This window comes from Hyaena hyaena, unplaced genomic scaffold (assembly GCF_003009895.1).
Source record: "Hyaena hyaena isolate Hyena2069 unplaced genomic scaffold, ASM300989v1 scaffold_150, whole genome shotgun sequence".
In the NCBI taxonomy this organism is placed as follows: Eukaryota; Metazoa; Chordata; class Mammalia; order Carnivora; family Hyaenidae; genus Hyaena; species Hyaena hyaena.
The window spans coordinates 1,260,461-1,273,125 of record NW_024080782.1 but is presented as its reverse complement, the minus strand read 5'-3'; the positions used below and the strand labels follow the sequence as shown (position 1 = coordinate 1,273,125).

Here is a 12,665-nt window from a genome sequence, read left to right as displayed (position 1 = left end):
ACCTAAGCGAAAGTCGGACGCTTAACCGACTAAGCCACCCAGGCGCCTCATAAATAAAATATCTTGAGGTTCTCCAGATGCCTAATGAACACAAAGGAAGGAGATGGAGCAGGAGAGGACAGGGAGGTTGGGGGGGGGGGGGCAGACATCCAAGCCATTTATTGGAGAGGCAGAGGTGTAGACCAGGGAGTTCTGAAGTGACCTCTGAAGTTCAAAGGTCCCCATCACCTGTTTTTCACAGCACTGCTTGCTTCAGGGTGTTTGTGCTGCTTTTCAGATGATAATGATCTGATTACCCCCGGGTCAGTGGATTCCTTCCTGCTGGAAGCCCCTCCAGAGCCCTCTGTCACTGCCTGAGGGACTTAGAGCTGGAACTTGTGGCCTGGCAGCCGGAGCCCCTCTGTGAGGATTCTCCGTGTCTCCGGCCTCACGGCTACAACATGCTGAAGTGCTCTGTGCCCTGGGAACCCCGTGCTTCCCTCTCAGCATCCAGGCTGCCCACCTGCTCTCTTCTCTTCCTTGGGCTCCCCTCTGCACCGCGCTTCTCGCCATGGTTAGTTTTAGCTCTCAAAGTTTGTTCAGGGTCACCTCTTCTGAATCTCTGCTCCCCATCCTCAGGGGGCACAGATGTTGCCTGTCCTTCCTTGGTAGCCCCTTAGTGTTGCCGTCACCTTCTCACATAGCTTTGGCATTATTGGGGGGGGGGGTTGTCTGTCTCCCTCACTCAGCTGTTGCTGGCTGAGATGGTCTTCCTTCACCTTTGACACTCTGCTGCTCAACATCTGCTTAGTAGAGAAGCAATAAAGGATTCGCATAAGGATTATGTGACATAAATACTTACACTGTGACTCTCCAAGGGAGTTTGGGTTTAAATAAGGGAGCCTTGAGCAGTCTTCTGTGTCCTCAGGACTCTCATCCTTGCTATCATTCACATGTAGCCACTTCATCTTGAGGCTGAATGGGCTGCGTCTTGACTAACGGTGGGCAGGGGGTGGCCTCACACATCCCTACTCACCATAATCATCACCACTCACTCACTTCTCAGAGCCGACCACCAGAACAAAAGTCCTTGCTTTTTGTATGTATGTGAGTTCTCTCTCAATTTACACAGTGACATGAATGTCATGGTTAGGATATGAGCACCCAGTTTATTTTTATTGTACAAACAGAACACACAGCTAATTCCATGTGTACTAACTATTTTCAGTTACCGCTCCCCCCCCCCACCTTCAAGGGCCTCCAAGCCCAGTGCTAGAGCCAGAAACTCAGTATCCCTTGGGTCTTAGTTTCTTCGCCTGTGAAATGAAGGTGCTGGGTTAGATCAGGCTTCTCAGCCATGATCCACAGAGTATCCAGGAGGCCCATGCGGGAAGTGCCCATGCCCTCTGACATGAACAGTGTTCATGGCCTGTATATAACTTATCAATGAAATCATGACTTTGAAAAGTTTATACATTGCTGGATAAAAGTGATTTCTAAAATGTGACCAAGCAGTGTGTTCCCTGACAAATTTTCTACTCTGCCACTTTGGTTTTCTTCTTTAAGTATCAACATGTGCTGAGGAAGCAACACTTGCAGGTTGAGGTGGGTTTATACGGTGGCCATCAGTGTTGTCGGTGGGAAGTCACGGGAATGTCTAGAGTGGAATTCCTTGGGCTCGCTCCATGCTCACAGGTGCTGGGGACTGCAGACTGGCTGGGGGAATGGGGCCTAACCTCAGCCTGGCCAGCGATGTCTGCAGGCGGTCTTGTGTCACATTGAGAGTTGTTCCTCACCAGCGCTGTCGGATGGGTGAGTGTGAAAAGCCGATGTCACCCAGCCAGCGCCTGGCGGAGGAGGAGCTGATTTCTTTTCTCTCCATTTGAAAAATCACAATGGCCATATTCTCTGTAGCTGATGCCAACAGACTTTAAATGTAGGTGTGGGCATTTTGTCTATGAATAAATCTCCTTGGTATGATGTCTTTTGTGGCAAGGTTTTATTTTTAAGTTTAAAAAAAATGTTTATTTTTGCAAGAGAGAATAGGGAAGGGGCAGAGAGAGAGAGGGGGACAGAGGATCCAAAGGGGGCCCGAACTGACAGCAGTGGACCCGATGTGGGGCTCGAACTCACAAACCAGAGATCATGACCTGAGCCAAAGTCAGACGCTCAACCGACTGAACCACCCATGCGTCCCTGTGGCAGGCCAAGGTTAAAAAGAAACTTACTATCTCCTCTGCACAGAGGATGGTCTTCTGGGTTTTGGTCCAAGTTCTCCCATAGAGCGCTTGGTTAATGTGTTTGGCACCTGGTGAGAGAAGGGTGTAGAAATGATTAGCCTTAAATCAGTGATTTTAATGGGTCTTGAAGCGTGATGTTCTAGATTTATCTTTCACTCTGTTTTCCTTGTCACACTCAAATGCCATGGGGTCCTCCCCTTCGCATTCTTTCACTAACATAAATAGGTGTTCTCTCTCTCTCTCTCTCTCTCTCTCTGGATTCCTTCTAATATCCTAGTCTGTTTTCCCCACATGAGGTTTTCTTCACTGTGCTCTTGCCTGAGCAGGCAGGACAGGTCTGTGGCCATGCCAGTCAGCACTGATGGTCGCAAGCCTTGCAGGTTTCCTTCCCGATTGTGGAGCAGGGATGGTCCCTGATGGCCTTGAATTAATTTGCCCTCTGCTCATTATTATAAGCTGGTTTAAAGTATAATACATTAAATGTATCTCTTAAAGGAACAGGTTTTATTTTAAAAGGCAAGAACCATGGAGAGAAAAGATAGGGGCTGTTCTTCTGATGATGCCTCCTTTCCCCACCGAATGTAGGCTCCAAATGGCTTTTACTCAAAGGCTGGTGCTGTACAAACGACTGCACCCTGGACAGATTGAGTTTGGAAGGTGGGAGAACAAACACATTCATTTATTGGCCAACCACAGGATGTGCTTGGCTTTAATGAGAACGGACGCATAATCGGTCCCTTGTAGCTTCACCCAACTACTGGAACCAGCATGGCCTCTTCCCTGGGACCTTCGGCCACCAGAGCGCTCAAGACTTCTGTCCACCCGTGGGACTGTGCTGGTGGGAGATGGGGTTCCTCTCTGCATACCTCCCACCTGGCTGTCTCCAAACTTTGTGAGATTGGCAAATCTTCTGGGCTCCAACCTGAACTCAGCCCTGCTTTTTACACATAACGATTCAGCTTTGAGTTGATATGTTGTGTTTTTTTCGTACTTGCCAGGAAGGGACACAGTTCACTTACGTGGGCATCTTACTCCCCAGTCCTCTGACTTAGGGCTCTAAAGCCGAGTCTGGGGCAGCCGGATCTGTCTTCTCCTGCATCCCCTCTCCCCCACCGTACCCCACCCCTGGCCCCCTGGTAGAGGCTGCATGCTCCTTGGCGTGTGTTCACAGTGGAGGTGGACAAAGAGGAAAAGGGAGAGGCTCTGTGAGTCCTGGGAGAAATGCCAATTTTGCATACTGGGAAGCCTCCGTAGCTGCCCTCTTGCTGGCATAGAGTGGGCTCTGGGCCTCTCTCCCTGCTTTGCATATGATGCCTTCTCTCTCTTGCATCATCTGATTTTCAGGCAGTGGGGACTGACAGAATTCCTTCCCTTGGGATTTGGGACCCATTAGAACACTTTGCACAGTGTATTGGGTATATTTGGAGAGTAAGAGGACCTCTAAGCCCTGCTTCCTCATTCACAGGCTGAAGCCCAGTGTGCACATGGGTGTGCACGTGTGCGGATGCACACACATGGCAGAGGCCACAGGTACCGAGGCCCAAGCAAGAGAGGGGCACGATTCTCAGTCAGCCCCCATAAGGAAGCCTTGCATGCACTCCTGGAAGCCAGGAATGGGACTCACCCCTGAACTCTGAATAGAGAGGCTGCTTCTAAAGGAGGTGTGGTTGATGTGTATGCATCTGAGAGCCACGTCAGATACACCTTCAGGAAGCTGCCAGGCCAGCCCTGTTCCTAGGTGAGCCCTTCACACTCTAGTCTAACCTGAAAGGGAGGCCTACACAGCCATGGTGAGTCTGACTTTCCATGTGGTGAGGCCCAGATGTGACATACATAGAACACTTAGTTTCTTGAACTCCTGAGAGTGGCCAGCAGTTAAAGCTCCAGACCACACCTCCCATGGCATTGGTCCTGTTTTGAGGAAGCTGGGACCTGGGCTGTGGGAAGCAGTGCTTCTCCTTTGGCCTGGGTGGGCTGCTCTTGAAGGACACCAAATGGCTATCAATAGTCACTGGTTTGAGCACAGTACCTGATGTGATGAAATGTCTGCGGCTGGTTCTCTACCAGCAGGAGCTGTGTGCGCCTCTCAATGTGATAAATGATAGAGGCATACCTGGTTTTATTGCACATGATTGCACTTGGCAGATACTGCAATTTTCTTTACAGATTTGGAAGTTTTATGCAACCCTGCATCAAGCAAGTCTAGTGGTGCCATTTTTCCAACAGCATTTGCTCACTTCACATCGCTGTCATATTTTGGTAATTCTCGCAATATCCCAAACTCCTTTACTGTTATATCAGTTATGGTGATTTGTAATCAGAGACGACTACTCGCTGAAAGCTCAGATGGTTAGCTTTTTAGTAATAAAGTTATTTTTAAATTAAGATATGTACAAGGGCACCTGGGCGGCTCAGTTGGTTAAGCTTCTGACTTTGGCTCAGGTCATGGGTTAGAACCCTGTGTCAGGCTCTGTGCTGACAGCTCAGAGCCTGGAGCTTGCTTCGGATTCTGTTTCTCCCTCTCTCTCTGACCGTCCCTTGCTCATGCTTTCTCTTTCTCTCAAAAATAAATAAACATTAAAAAAAATTTAAGATACTACATTTGTTTTTTTTAGACATAATACTGCACACTTAATAGATGATACGACAGTGTCAACATAACTTTTTTATGCACTGGGAAACCAAAAAATTCTCTTGGCTTGCTTTATTGTGATATTTACTTTATTAAATTAGTCTGGAATCAAAATTGGAATATTTCCAACATAAGCCTGTATGTCACTTACAGACGTGCTTGGTTCCTAATCCTCTTTGTTCTCTAGGGTAAACATGTTAGGTATCTCCTAACATGTATATGAAGAAACAATAGAACAGGTCAGGGTGAATAGAGGCTGGCTAGCTGGTATCACTGTGTTTTAAAAACAGACAGCAATTTTGAGTTTTCAGAAAGCACTGTGATTTCATTTTACTCCATATCTTGGTTCTTTTAGCAAGACAATATCAACAATCTTATCAAAATCAGAGTAATGTCTCTTGGAATTAATAATTGGTCATTTTAATTTCAACCGCAAAGGTGATGATTTCAGTGTTTTCATGTTATAGAGACTGATGCATGACATGTGTGAAAATGTCAGTTGGATAGGGGAAAAAATAAAGGATTTGCAGTACTTGGGAGTAAGATACCGTGATCCATAAAAGGGAAACCACACTGCTAATCACTTTCATGAAGGGTTAATAATAATAATAAAAAAAAAATCTACAATTTAACAGATGCCAGATTGGAAGGATTTCTGATCTAGACCTCACCTGGTGTTTTTAACATATGGAATGAGAACACCTTGCTTTTTAAAGGAGATTTCAGCCGAAATATGTAATACTCTTAAATAAGATGGCTGATCTTTTGAGTTTTGATGTTAAAAAGGCCACACTACATTAAAATATGTAAATCTTTCTCTGAAGCTTGTAGTGAGAATTCTCTGGAACTACAGAATTATTTGGGAACTTTTCTGTTTCATTAAATAATTGTTCCAAACAAAGCTGAATAGATAAATAAAATGAATAATTACAAATAGTCTTATTTTTTAAATTAAGGACAATTGAAATAGAAAGTATTTTTCAAATAGAAATTGTAGTTTGTTTTAATTGAGAGACTTGGCAAAAAAAGGAGAATTTTTTGGCACTACTCGAAGATATTTTTGGCATTTGTACAGGGATGTTTCTCACAAAAGGGTGCAAGGCATCATCAGGGCTCCTCCCTGAGGTCTTCTCTTCTAGTGCCACCAAAGAGTCATTTCTGATGTCCTAGACGTCAAAACTATGTGGTGGATGAGGATCAATTAAGAGAGAGACATTGTCAGACTAGATAAAAGCAAGTTGCCACTATAACATGAGAAACTCTACACCATGCAAATACTAACCAAAAGTGACCATGAGCTCCCACCTCACACCTGTCAGAACTGCTAAAATTAACAACTGAGGAGACAACAGATGTTGGTGAGGGTGCGGAGAAACGGAAACCCTCTTGCACTGTTGATGGGAATGAAACTGGTGAGGCTACCCTGGAAAACAGGATGGAGTTTCCTCAGAAAGTTAAAAGTACAACTACCCTACAACCCAGCAATGGCACTACTAGGTATTTATCCGGAGGATATCAAAATGCTGATTTGAAGGGGCACATGCACTCCAATGTTTATAGCAGCACTATCAACAATAGCCAAAATATGGAAAGAGCCCAAAGAGCCTTCGATGGATGAATGGATAAAGAAGATGTGGATTATATACATCTACAGTGGAGTATTACTTAGTGATTAAAAAGAATGAAATCTTGCCCTTTGCAACAACATGGATGGAACTAGGGTGTATTCTAAGCAGAGTAAGTCATTCAAAGACCACAAGACAATTCATATGAATTCACTCATTTGTGGAATTTAAGAAACAAAACAGATGCACATAGGGGAAGGGAAGGAAAAATAAAATAAAAACAAAGACATAGGCAAACCATATGAGACTCTTAAATATAGAGAACAAACTGAGGATTGCTGGAGGGAAGGTGGGTGGGGAGATGGGCATTAAAAAGGGCACTTGATGAGGGTGCCTGGGGGGCTCAGTTGGTTGAGTGTCCAGCTTTTGGTTTCTGCTCAGGTCATGATCTCAGGGTTTGTGGATTCGAGCCCTGCATTGGGCTGCATTCTGATAGGGTAGAGCCCGCTTGGGGTTCTCTCTCCGCCCCTCCCTCCTCACATGCATGCTCGCGCTCTCTCTCTCTCTCTCTCTCTCTCTCAAAATAAGTAAACTTAAAAAAAGTTTAACTTCTTGGGATGGGCACTGGGTGTTATATGTAAGTAATGAGTCATTAAATTTTCCTGAGACTAACACTACACTATATGTTAACTAACTTGAATCTAAATTTTAAAAAAATCCCACAAAAAGGTGATATATTCTATTACGTAAGTTTGAGAAATGAAGAAAGGCAAAATAAAAAGTTTTTATCATCTTGTTAACAGCAACAACAAAAAAGAAACTAGAAATCAGTAACAAAAAGATACTTGGAAAATTCCCAAATATTTGGAAGTTAAACAGTATACTTCTAAATAAGCCATAGGTTAAAAAAAAAAAAAAAAAAACAACCCACCAAACCAAACCAACACAAAAAACCTCACAGGATTAGGTTATTTCCTTTTGAATAGAATGAATGTTTTTGTTTTTATTCAGTTCAAAATTGAATGAATGTTGAATATATGTATCAAATTTTGCAGAATGTAGCCAAACCACTGCTAAGGGAGGTGTTTACAGCGTTAACTACATACATTAGAAAAGAAGAAAGGTTTCAAATTGGTCGTTTAAATTTCTACATTAAGAAAGTAGGAAAGAAGAACAAATTAGGCCAAAAGCAAGCAGAAGGAAGAAAATGGTATAAAAATCAGAAATGGAAAGAACAATGAAATCAAAAGTTCTTTGAAAAGATCAGTAAAATGTGATCCATCTTTAGCCAGACCAAGTTAAATGGAAGGACACAGATTACCATTAACAAGAATAAGAGAAGAGATTGCCATAGTCACTAAAAGGATGATGGGAAATATTATGAACAACTTCATGCTCATATATTTAACAACTTAGGTAAATTGGAAACATTCCTTGAAAGATACAAATTATTAAAGTTCATTCAAGAAGAAATAATCGGAAGAGCTTTATGTTAATTGAAGAAATTGATTTCATAGTTGAAAACCTTCCAATAAAGAGAACTCCTGGCCCAGGTAGCTTCACTGGAGAATTCTGCCAAACACTTAAGGAATTTATAATACCAACTCTACACAGACTTGTTCTGAAAGTACAAATCAGTATTCTTCATGAATATAGAAAAAATCCTCTGCAAAATACCATCATTTTAAGCTAAATTTGTTTAGGAAAAACTGATTTTGACTATAGTATCAAGTACTAGAACTTAAACAATCTGAACACAAGTAACCATAATTTTCATTCACATGAATCAGAAGCCAGGACAGATCATTGGTAATGAAGGGAGGCTCTGTGATACTGTGAGTTCACTTAAGACCTATTTCTGCTGGTTATCTAGTGGTATATATCCAGGGAAGTCTGCCGCAAGCCTTACTACTTATAAAAAGGTATTTGGAATTGACTCTCTTCTGTTCCTCTTCCTGGATAAGCTAAATCTGCCATCTTCTTCAGCACTTCTATAGCCCCATGCTTGCATCTGATAGATTTATTCTGATTTTTTAGAAGTGGTACTGGCAAATCCCAAAATTTGTTTGGGATTTGAGAAATCTGAGATGTTAGCTGTAGAAACTGAAGAAGTGATCGCCCCAAGGACCAGACCCAGGGTGATACAGTTAACTCCATTTATTATTTACTGTATTTTGAGGCCATACAGACGTTTTAGAGGTCTGCTTGAAACTTATCCGGGCCTCATGTCTTAGGGTCTAGGATAAACTAGACATCCATTTTAGGGATGGTTGATTTCTCTAGAGTTTTCTCAGATACTTGTTTTTAGGGAGGCAATGAATTCTCAACCAAAACTCTTCATAATTAATAAGCGATCATGGACTGTATATTGTATAAATTTGGTAGATTCTATGGCAGTCAAACAATGAGAAGACCCTGGGGTCAGACACCACCCGCCTAGACCCCCCAATCTGACATAAGCTAGCTTCTGCCACTTGGTGTCTTCATAGGTTTTGAGTCTGGAGAACTTGACCTTGCCTAAGTTGCCTGGAGAAAACCAGAGTGTCTGCAGCATGGGGAGGGAGGGGGCCAGGGCTGCACAATCAAGGGCTGGATGGGTCATGCAGAGGATTTTAGATTTCGTTCTCCGTGCAGGGGCAACCACTGAAGGGTTTAAATGGGAGCAGTAGTGTCATCAGGTGGTCACCCATTTCTTCTGGCCTTGGTCTGGAAAGTGGATGGGAAGAGGTCAAGATGTCTGTGGCGGGGCCTGTGGGGGAAACTACCACCATGCAGATGCTGAGTCCCACCTGCCCTACATCCTTTTAAACCTAAAGTGGAAGCCTGTACACTTTTAGAGCTACTGTGCAAAATGGGAATGTTCTTCTCATAATAAGACTTCTGCCAACTCTCATAGACCCGTGTATTCCATGCCCTTCTGCTCAAGTCTGTGACATAAGCCGAGAATGTGATTCTGGGCATTGACCCCCCCTCCCCCCCCAATATGCTGAGATTGAAGCTCAGAGTGACTAGCCACCAGGATAATATTGCTATTGACTGCTCTATTTGTAACATTTTAAATGATCTGGTATCCACCTTTACCATATCAGTGTTTGATTTAACACGAAACTATTGTTCTCTAAATCTTTTGTTACCTGTTCTCATTTTATAGACCAGGGACTCTAAGACTCAGGAAAAGTAAACTACTTTGTTCAAGGTCATATACCAACTAGGTGGTGACACCGGCTTTGAAATGCAGGCTGACTGCTTAGTTGTTGCTCTTATTAAGTTCACTCTTCACTCCTTGGTGCCTAGAACAGTTCCTGGAAGCCCCTCAGGAAATAGATATTGGGTGCTTTTTATGGGAAAAGTCTGGTGCCACCTGAATCGCCTGGGTTAAGGCCAAGCTTGAGTTGTGCGAAGCTGGGCAGTCTGTGCTCCCAGGCATTCTGTGTACACTGGAATAACTGGTTTCTCCCTTCCTCCTGTGTGCCCTCGGCACTTGGTAGCTCTTCTCCACTGGTGAAGTAGTAATTGTGGCATACTCATTTGTCTCTCTGTCATGTCGTGACCTCTGGAGGATGGGTCTTAGGTCAGGGTCACCTCCTTATTTGCTAGGCCTGACGTAACAAGGACATGTTAAATATGACTGAGGGAACACTGGGGTTGTAGGAGTTGGCCTGGGTCTCGAGCCAGAGAAGACTGGCACATGGCTCCTCCGTCCACCTTGCTCAGGGCCAGACCCATACTAGAACATGAGCGAGAGCCCAAGAGTGGGCAGAGGTAAGGCTGCTGAGGGGGCCATCTCCAAGGAATCCAGTCCTTACTCCAACACAGCATCCTTGGGTCTTGAATCCCCTTGACCATTAGATCACAGGGGAAAAAAAGGTGCGTCAAAGCTGAGCCCAGCTGCAGAAAGCACAGTGGTGCTGGGGCTGTGAGGCCAGGAGGGAGGGAAGTGGGAGGATGCATTCCGTCATGGCCATGTTCATTTTCTGGATATAGTTGGCCATCAAGTACAATAGTCTACAAACAACTGGAAATAGAAGTCTGGAGAGAGGGAGGGTGGGGGCTGAGGGTGAACGTCGGGTGTTGGCCTCCAAAATTCTCTCACCCCCTCTTCTGGCCACCTGTAGCTGCCTGGAGTGTTCTCTGTACTGTCTGAGGTATGAGGTCTATATCTTAACTGGATTCAGTCTCCTCAGCTTTCCAGTGGACATTTTGTTCATTGTTCATATTCTCTGTGTTTTTACCATTCACTGAGTCAGTTTAATTAATTTTATATGTCATGTTTTTTTTTATTTCAGAAAAACTGTACAACTCCAGTGGGCGAGATTTAAGAAGGGCCCTTTTCTCCCTGAAGCAGATATTTCAGGTAAAAAAAAAAAAGTGACAAATGTGCTCATAGGTCCTGTTTTTGCATTGCTTATGGAATCAGATACAGACCTGTGTCTGCCTCTTACTGGCAACAGATAGAAAAGTTTCTTTAGATTAAAATGTCCATTAGGTCAGAGTCTCAGTTGAGCATATTTTTACTGTAATGTCTGAAACCTAAGAAGTAAAGACAACTTTACCAAATCATCTTTTTCCATCTTGACTTAAGACTTTTTTAAAAAAGAAAACCCTACTGCAGATAAAATTGAGATCTTGTATTGTCTCCACTACCAACCATCTTCCTCCCACCCCAGGACCCCTCTCTATCCATGTCCTCATGCTGTTGGTGAATATTCACCAAGAGGATCTATATCCTTTGTTACTTCATACACGTTAGGCTGCATGGATCGTACTCCAGCTTACTTACTGCACTTGGGATAGATGGAGGCATGATTGACGTAGCTCTGAGTATTCTGTTGTATGAGTAAAGCATAGTTGGCCTTGTTCAGTCTTCTCTAGGCAGGCGGTTTGGTGTAATCCCAGTGTTGGCTGTTTTAGAAACCGTTCCACTGTGGATATGTCCCTTGTGAACATGTGCAGGTTCTGTTTTATCCTTTCTTCCTAAGCCTTCCCTCTTCCCCTGCCCTGAGAAAGCCCTGGTCCTGGTGAAGAAGGCTAGGACAGGAGAGCAGGCAGGCTGCAAGATGCTCACTGCTATAACATGGCAGAGGAGAGAGGGACAGAGCCAGGGGAGGAGGGAGAGGCTGCTGCCTGAGCAGAGTCAGGAGATGGCACGTGCATTGAGTGTCTGTTTTTATTCCTACGGTATATGCCACTTCTCTTCAGTTCTTAAAGATGTTCTTACATTTTCTTTGTGAGTGATAGTTCTTTTTTTTAAAAAAAATTTGTTTTTAATATTTATTTTTGAGAGAGAGACAGAGCGCAAGTTGGGGAGGGGCAGAGAGAGAGAGGGAGACACAGAATCCAAAGCAGGCTCCAGGCTCTGAGCTGCCAGCTTAAACTCACGCATCCTTGTCTGAGTCTAGCTGTCTGCAAGCTCCCTAGATTTCATCACTGGGTCTTTGGGGCCAAGCAGTGTCTGGGGCTGTGTAAGCAACGGTTGAATAGACTGGGTGAATTGGATAGTCTTCTAGCAGATGTCTATGTCTTCAGTCTTTCTGGCTTCTAATTTAGTAAACATTATACTAATTGTCCCAAAGTTCCGTCTGTATCTCCCTGTTCCTTAGACGAACAAAATGTTCCAGCAATTGGGGTGGACTCTCACTGTGCCACCAGAGGGCCAGGCTCATGCCACTCCTCACCCTAACTCATTAGTCCCTCCACCTGCCTGATGTTTCTGTTCAGCTTTGACTTCTTTCCAAACACGTGTTCACCTCACTGAGTATCCAGTTGGTGGCAGAACTGAACAGAGAAGAGTTAGTTATTCCAAGTGACTTTAAAACATTGTGATTTGTATACTTTGAGTAGATAAATTCTGAGAACAAAACCACACACACAGTCAACTGTTTGCAATAATCCCGTTGTTGCTGCTGGTGTTGTACTGCTGTTCTAAGACTGGTGTATGTGTTCTAATTTGGTCATTCTTAATTGGAAGTATCAGAATGAACCCTTGGTGATACAGGAGTGCTGATGCATAGGGGCACATGTACCCCAATGTTCATAGCAGCACTCTCAACAATAGCCAAAACATGGAAAGAGCCTGAGTGTCCATCAACTGATGAATGCATCAAGAAGGTGTGGTTTATCTAAACAATGGACTACTACATGGCAATGAGAAAGAATGAAATCTGGCCATGTGTAGCAACATGGATGGACCTTGAGGGTGTTATGCTGAACGAAATAAGTCAGGCAGAGAAGGACAGATACCATATGTTT

At 43.9% G+C, this 12,665-nt stretch overlaps 1 protein-coding gene across 3 annotated transcripts in view; it reads left to right on the top strand.

The window, feature by feature from the left end:
- The window catches only part of FHOD3 (formin homology 2 domain containing 3), a 467,989-nt gene that overhangs the window by 189,456 nt on the left and 265,868 nt on the right, over window positions 1-12,665 (top strand). For all 3 annotated transcript variants that reach the window (XM_039238974.1, XM_039238973.1, XM_039238972.1), the window contains exon 4: window positions 10,703-10,770. In XM_039238974.1, coding sequence (XP_039094905.1) covers window positions 10,703-10,770 — 68 coding nt within the window. The remainder of the gene's footprint in view (window positions 1-10,702; window positions 10,771-12,665) is intronic.